This window comes from Porites lutea, chromosome 1, assembly GCF_958299795.1.
Source record: "Porites lutea chromosome 1, jaPorLute2.1, whole genome shotgun sequence".
NCBI classification, from domain to species: Eukaryota; Metazoa; Cnidaria; class Anthozoa; order Scleractinia; family Poritidae; genus Porites; species Porites lutea.
This window is the reverse complement of record NC_133201.1, coordinates 57,477,619-57,486,149: the sequence shown is the minus strand read 5'-3', so window position 1 is coordinate 57,486,149 and position 8,531 is coordinate 57,477,619. Positions and strand designations below refer to the sequence as shown.

Sequence of the window (8,531 nt, the reverse complement as noted above, 5' to 3'; positions counted from 1 at the left end):
TAAGTACTTAAAGAATATATACGACAAAAACAACAGGCAGCGGTTGCTAAAAGATTTCATATCAGTCAAACTTTGTTTTTCATTTCATTAGTGCCCACTTTACTGAGATCTAAATAATTATCCCTTGTTAGCTAGTTCCATTTGATAATGAAAATGATGATAACAACAATAACGACGACGACAACCGAAGATCATGATGGTTATAATGACGATGATAAACTCAATGCACTAAAAAGTGGAAAATTAACCAAATTATAGTGGGTACTTTGGTGAAATTAGATTTATTCTTACTTTTGCAAGCTGTAGGTTTATCCATCTAGTAAAAACCTTTTTATGCCTCTTTAGTTGGTCAGCTGGAAATTTAAAAACAGAAACAAAAATTAGAACCAAAAGATAGAAATGTAGCTCAATCACAATTTTTTTATATCAGTATTCCCAAGGACTCAAAAGAAGCAACAATGAGACCGTCTACCAGATCAATTCAGACCTGGTTTGATGGGACTGACATCGCCCAAAACGCCCATTTGGCAAAATCAACTACATCTGTAAACGGGTTAACTTCAAAGATCATCAACAATTCAAACAGTGAACTGTTATCTCATCTTGAACTATTTTCGTAGCATGGTAGACAAATCCCTGTCGAAAGGAAATTAGCCAGGATTCTAGGTGCTGTGCGGAACAGATTTTTACATCTAAACGAGGTATCAAAACGTAAGGAGAAAAGCAGTCTAATTTAGTATCAACTCTGTTGTCTAAAAGAGGCCCTTTTATGTCAGCAGCCTTCCAGCGAGCTGTTAAGCTTTGTTAGTCATCGAACAGATTTAGCAAAACTCCGAGATTCTAGTAATCAGAACAGACGATAACTACAGTAAATGGTTTGAGCGGCACAGTAAAGGTTGTGACAGAACAATGCATCCTGTTCCTTGTCCGCCTCATGCAATGGCCGTCGACTGACCTTACTAATATGACGAATGTGGATGGTAGACAGGTTTATATGGTGACCTATATCAGTCTCCTGCTCAGGCGCTTCGTTTTTCGTATTATAGAGTTGAGCGCGAAAAGCGAGTTACTGGTGATGAACCGCAAGGAACCATGGGAAAGGTACAGACGGCAGGCGAAGCCCATGGCTCCCAATGCAAAAAAACCAATTGCATTGCTAACAAGTGAACACACAACAAAGACAAAGAGAAATGATCTTTTAGGAAATTTAGGAGACCACCTGGGATAATATTGAAGGATTTTACGAACATTTATTGAATGAGGCTGAGAATCGTGTGAAGAATAATAAAGATCAAGCAGGATGTTAACAGCCTCCGAGATCTGCATAAGTCGGTCGAAAGATCCTCGGTGCGAAAAATGAAATTGTCAACTGCTTGCTCATTGTCTGCAACTGCAAATGAAGACTCAAAATTGTTTTCCGAAAGCTCAATTGCAGTACCGCCACTAAAGTTGCTTTTCTGAATCGCTCGATACTGCTAGGCTCTTTAGGCTATTTCTAGCATTCACTACGAGTAACTAAGGGCCTGTTTACATTAAAAAGCCGAGAAACTTGTGAATGCCACCAGTGCTAGCATGGAGTGAAAACAAAAGTTCTGAACGCCTGGAACAGCTAGGCTATGGCGATACTTGAAGGATTTTGAATTATTACGAGCGATTGTCAGAGATCTCTGAGTCAGTCAAGGATGTGTCTTTACAATCGATTCACCACCTTTTGTCAGCGCTGATTAAACTAAAATTAATCGCTAGTCTCAGCGCGATTATTTTGCAAAGGTTTTGTTTATGTCACACGCACTAGCGTATTATGTAAAGAGAAACCAGAGGCCCACATCACATACATAGCTTAAGAAGCCGTAGCTTCACAAAGAAGTCAGCATTCAACGTAATCCAAGACACACCAGCGCGCGACGTCGCGAGGAGTCACTCGAGCTATATTTTATCCTTTGATCTGATTGGCCAACATCAAAACAAAAGGTTTTACGTCACGGAAATTTTTCGGAGGGAGGGAAGATAGAGAAGCGATGACCGAAAATACGTCTGCGGTTCGCAGGCTACCTTGCCAGACACTCTTTCTCTCTCTTCGACCGGAATAAGACTAGACTCAGCCCCAAACAAGCAAGACGAGTGAACAACGGCTAGCTTATCACTAGCAGAACGATGGGTGACTTATTCCCTGCTCACAGATGTCCTTCCGCTATAAAGTTTAAAATAAGACTAGAAAGCGGGAACGTGAATTGATCAAACGTCCTCTTAGTTTTAACTAAGGCTTACTTTCCGGCAAATAAAATGAACTGAATGTAAAAAGTGAAGGAGAAATAGCGAAAAAATCAACTTCTAATCAAATATTTTCTTATGGTTTAGAATAAACTATTCTCGAAACTGAAAATATTTTGATCAAAGCTGTGTAAATCGAACTGAAACTGTGCATGGAACCTTGCGTTTCCTGTATGTATCTCACCTATTGTATGTGAAAATCTTCATAATGAATCGGTATATTTCAAAGAGCTGCACAACGAGCAAGAATACTATTGACCGACAATATACAGAGCGGGGGCAGCTGTAGTGTCAACTATTACTAGTTTAAGTAATTGTAGCGTCGTGTTTAATATTTCCAATAAACATTTGCGAATTTGTTATTCATGAAAAGCTAATTAATATGCAAGGGGATTATGTATTAATATGCAAGGAGGATAAGTGACCTATCGCCCTTCAATATTTAACAATTAGTCGCCTCAGGCGACGTGAATATCGGCGAATAGGTGACTATTCGTCGATATTCACGTCGCCTGAGGCGACTAATTGTTCTAGTATAATTACATTGATGATTATTCGAGAAAATAAAATTATTGATCAATTTCCGACTCCGAAACATCAACAAATCTGGCTGCCATTTTGAAAACTGCTAGCCTTCAATGTTATAATCACCGCGCGGTGATTATAGCGGGATGAAGCAAAGCTCCTAGCCAATCATAGCGCCCTATTTTCGACAATCATCAATGTAATTATACTAATAATACATAATCCCCTCGCATTTTAATTAGCCGTTCATTAGCCCCGCTCTTCCTTTCAAACACTCAAAGCCGCACCCATCTTTTCAGACAGTTGATTCGGGGGTTATGTAATATATTCCCCCCTAAAAGAACAAAGGAATCCGAGGTCATGTAAAAATAATTCTTCACATCATCCGAAAAGCCGGATTCAATAATTGTTTTACTATTCATTCAAAATATTTCTAAGTTCTTCCTCCTCGAAGTCTTTCGTCAAAGCATTGTACCTCGGCACAGTTTCGGGCCAAAAAAGATTTTTTTATTTCTTGCAGATATTCTCCTCAAAAAGTGGTGACTTCAACCGAGCAATATTTTTTGTGTGTACTCTGATCTTGTGTTTCTTCCGTTCAGTTTTAGTCCGAAAACCATTCTTTTGAGTTCACTATGAATGAAAAGCTTACAGCACAATATACCATCGAAATGGTCGTATATTGCTATCCTCCCACACGGACGTTTTAGGGTTTCGAAACTCGTTCCTTCGTGGGAAATGAACGCTTGCGGAAGCACTAAGAACGTCTGCGTGGGAGGAGAGTATATTGCCTCCATCCTCAAAAAAGATAAGAATTGAGGAGGAAATAAATTCTTAAGGAGCCAGTGTGTAGGCATAGGTTACACAGTAACTACTGACTGCCTTATGATAAACAGAATAGTCAAACTGGAAAAAGAGTATAGTTCAATAGTTACAGTTTATAAATATAGAATGAAAATTTCCAATGATGTCTAGGCAATAATGCTGTAATTTCAAGCAATCTTCCACAATCAAACGCAGTACCACTAGCTAAAGATATAGAGACCTTTCAAATCTAAGACACCAAGCCAACATCATTCAAGACGTGAGTATGAAAAATGAATAGGTTACACAATCATTGATGATTCAAGTATTTATGAGTGCAACGCGACTTCACATGTGCGTTTGATTTTTTTCTTCTTCAAAATACTGTCGGCACCGAAAATGATACTCCATCGATCAAGAATTACGTTGCGTCACTACCTTGATTTCGTGATTTTGACAGTAGCCTGCGTGGCAGGCGTTTGAAAGGGAAGGGAAAGGGAGTTTTAGGTGAGAGAGAAACGCTAGGGGCGCGCGAGGAGGGAGGGAGGGAAACGCCTGCTAGGAGACCATTGTTTTTCTCGTTTTTAACATCCACCAGGCAAATGTTAAAATCCTGATTGGTCTGTCTTCAAAACATGTCAATCACAGCCTTGATACCTTAATCCGATTGGCTGAAATCAACATTACCCTACTGAGTAACTTAATCGATCTTTCGGTAATCATTTAAAAATGTGTTGTTAGTGAGGCGTGATGAGATTTCTGTATGGAATTCATCGTTTTAGAACGATTAGAAACTGAAGGCATCTAAAGGAGAATAGAAGAAAGCAGTTAAAAGACCCCTATGAAGCAAAAGACCGGTCAGCTAGATGAGTTTTGCTGACTGGTTTTGAGAAATCTTGTCTCCCAAAGGCTTGTTTTACTCACTAAAAGAAAGAAAGAAAAAATTATGCTGCCTGTGTGCTTGTTATCTGCTGTTTGACCTCAAACGCCTACCACATAGGCTACGCTTTATCAACGACCAGATTGTTGAAGACGAAGTGATCTATAATCCTTAGCGATTTTTGGTTTGAGGACTTCTTCTTGCTGGTTATAGACGTTGTAAAGCCGCCAGGAACTTACTTTAATAATAATATTGATTGCAGAATTAGCCTTATTTTGGAGATCTTTGAAGTTCAGCTCTTCTTTCCCTGCTACCAGCCTTCTTTTGTATGTTCCGCTGGATCCAGTTCGAGAGTCAGCAATGTGTTTGTAAGTAATTTCACCGACAAACATTGCATGCAAGTTGGGAAGTCCAATACGATACCTTCAGCAAACACGTAATAGATTTATGCTGTATTTTATATAACAAGCCACGCGTGGTTTCGACTTTCTTCCTTCAACGGACGACCGCATTTGTACTTTTTTTAATAGTACCTTTACTTCAGATTTCTTGTTTTAGAAAAACAAAAGAAAAACAGCACGCGAAATACGACGTAAATAAACGCATCGCGGCCAGACTTATTTGACAGTTAGTCATTCACAGTTGCGTTATTTTTGCATACATAATTAGTAGGCGGGATAGCGAAAACAATGGTTTTCCCGCAGGCATTTCCCTCCCTCCCTCCCTCCTCGCGTGCCCCTCGCGTTTCTCTCGCACCTAAAACTCCCTTTCTAAAACTCCCTTTCCCTTCCCTTTCAAACACCTGCCGCGCAGGCTATTTTGACAGCTACGTACGTTGTGCCACGTGCAGTCACGGAAATGACTGTCACGCAGAGTCGCCGGCAGGTATTAAAAGTTCAGTGTTTCAAAATGGCTAAAATCCCCTAAAATTGACCCAGTTTCACCTTTTAACCCCATTCTTTGATTGAAAAAGGCAATTTTGCAAAGGGAAAACCTACAAGACGTACAAAAAACGAGCCTTTAGGCTGTAAATATCTATTTATGTGCGTTTCGAAATTGGAAGTGTCTACACAATGATTACCGCCAGCCTACCATGAAAATTCCTAAACTTCGATAGTGTCTTACAAAGATTTCCTTCAGTTACCCAAGCCAATTCCCAGGTATGTTTTAAATGAATGTCTAAATGTGTGATTTGAATAGCAAGAAGAGAATTTGGAGTTATACCACATGTTACATATTGCCGTCGAAAATGAGTAACGAACTTAAATTTTTCCTGTAAACCTATCGCTCATTTTTAAAATTATTTCAGTATCATTCAATCGTGCCAAGAAATCTGCGCTGATCATTGCAATTGTGGATCGGATAAAGTTTAATTTTTGTAAGCAGCTATTTCAATTCAGCGAGTCCGAGCTGTCCCAGACTTTCTGCAAATTGCACGTTTCGACATGTTTTATGTCTGTTTCGTTTATTTTCGCGGTGATCGCTCAGATAAATCTTCATTGGCAAGAGGACGAAGAAGCAGCCGAGAAAAGGGCAACAATCAAGGAGTCGGAAATTTTCGTTTCATAAATATTTTAAAACTTTTTTCTATAATTTTTTTTTCAATTACTTTACTTTATCTTTTTATTCCCATACTTTTTTTTACCCACACATTTATCCACACCACTCACGATCCACGACCTCTACCCACTACCCACGACATTTAACTACAATCGTCCTAAATACGAAGAAAATAAACGGCTGACAGATAATGACTCTCGGTGCTACGCAACCTCGAAAAATAAGCCGAAAGATTAGAGCCAGTCAGAAAAGGAGAGATATTTTGAGTGAATAGTAATGGGACTAAATAGTTATACTGCACGGCGCTGGCACGCGACGGAAGGAGAATTTTAATAAATGATTACTATTTTAAGAAAGGAAGGGCAATTAACACTTAAAATAGATAAATTTCACATAGATGTAATTTATTAGATTCGACAAAATAATTCCTTTATTTTTAAGGATTAAAATACCGGTTATTTTCTATTACTTGTGGATAAAAATGCAGGCAAAAGGTTTTCATGTTAAAAATTTCAAGTTCAACACTGTGCTTGGTAACTTACCTGTTCGTTTTTATAAAAGGACATAGGAAGTGGTACCGGTTCTATAAATAATACGCATCTTATTGCTGCTTTTCGGACAGAAACAAATAACATCATTTTCTCGCTAGTTTTTTTTCGACGTTTCTGAGCTTAAAAACAATAAATAATCCCAACAGGCAGATGCAACGGCTTAACACGGGAGGTTGAAGCACGAATGGATTACGTAAGCGGGAGCGTTTCTTGAGCGTGAGCGTTTCGCCCTCCGTCTTTATTTTACTGACGCACGCTTGTAGCCTCTTTCATACTTCATTCCTTGACTTTCCGATTCAGTAAACACAAACAATAGATTCCAAGTGACCAAACTATCTATGATGACCAGCAAATTAAGAACAGATCAAACCTCCCAAGGCGTTTTAGAAGAAGATGAATTCTGAGTTAACAAGAAAACCAAGCACAAGGAACTTTACACCTCGCTATTTTCTCCCCAAAACTCGGCTTAACATGAATCAAAAAAGAACAATAAAATAATTAGAATAATCATCTACATGTATTCAAATAAGTTCGGGCCAAAACTTTGTAAAATCTTTTTGCATCACTTTAAATTTTGGCATATACATGAATTTTGTATCCGCTGTTACAAATAATAAAAGAACAGGTTAAAAGTTAAGTTTGACAAATTGGATGCTGACCTTTTACATGCTCCAGCCGGGGGACAGTTGTGAGTGTTTCTTTTGGAAATTGTCTTATTTATCTACACGCTGAGGTCTTGAAAATCAAACAGCAAAGGAAATAAATGTTTTAAAAGTGTGATTTGTCCCTACCTTTCATTAAAACATATTCCGTATTCATGTCGTCTGCCTTTTTAGCTGTCCTGGTTTTAAGTGTTTTCTTCATATGCTCACCGTGAGGTCCGTTCTGTCGTCCGTTCATGCCGCCGGAATCATCAGAGTAGCTTTCTCTTCAGGAAGTTTACAATCCTTTAAATAAATAATTGAGCTTGGGAACCATGTCTCCGTTCCCTTGCAACGCATAGTTTGATCGACAACTTGGTCATTCCGATCAAATGAAGCAGTTAAACCCGTTCTTAATGATTTGAAATTACGCTAATTGCTCGCGCGTGCTACGAATTACAAGAGCCATTATAATTGTAATTACAATTACGTCTGTGACGTAATAAGTTAATAAAAACACTTTGCTATGCCTGAAGAGCGGCATCAGCGGTGAAACGCGTAGCGCAAAAGCAAAGAAGACTTTCGTTTTTCATTATTTTTAGTATATATATATATATATATATATATACACCCTTTTTCAAAAAGGTTTTCATATAGAGAGATATACAGATAGATATATACTTTTGTTTTCTTGCACGTGCGCCCGTGTGCATTTACACTTGTTATTGTCTAACTTGTGAAAAAACTTGGTTCAACAATAATTTTTCTTTTCGTCAGGTTCTTTGTTGCAATTTGTCAATTAAAAAAAATAATGCACGAATATTGCCTGCAATTCTCTTGATTTGCATTCTCTTGAAAATTAAAGAATGAGGAATTCGGTCACTTGTGGGTCATATCATTGTTGTCGTTACAGGATAAGGGGAAAAACGCAGATGAAATGAAAAAAAAAAGTGTTTTCGAAACCGCTGAGAAGGAAGATGTGACGGTGGATATCCATATTGGATATGTGGGAAGGAGCAACAATATATTATAGCAGTTGATTAAAACGGACCAAGACGTTAACTAGGTTCATAGAAGTAGATTTTATCATAACCATGATGAGCGGGTCATATATATTAATGTCTCACCTTTTTTCGTGTAAAATCGCGGCCTTCAAGGCAACGTCTTATTGAATACAGAATAAACTCTCGGCCACAAATGCTTTCAAGTTAGTTTACAGTTTTTCTCTTAAGCACGCCCCTGGACAGGGCATTTTTTAATACACTCAATCAATAAAAATGCTTCGTCACTTGCTACAGATGC

At 38.4% G+C, this 8,531-nt stretch overlaps 1 protein-coding gene across 1 annotated transcript in view; it reads right to left on the bottom strand.

The window, feature by feature from the left end:
- Positions 1-7,626, bottom strand: part of LOC140932719 (uncharacterized) — a 97,960-nt gene extending 90,334 nt beyond the window's left edge. The window contains exons 1-2 of the mRNA XM_073382231.1: positions 7,380-7,626; positions 292-353 (exon numbers count right to left, since the gene is read on the bottom strand). Coding sequence (XP_073238332.1) covers positions 292-353; positions 7,380-7,488 — 171 coding nt within the window. The 5' untranslated portion in view covers positions 7,489-7,626. The remainder of the gene's footprint in view (positions 1-291; positions 354-7,379) is intronic.
- Between the last annotated feature and the right edge of the window lie 905 nt (positions 7,627-8,531).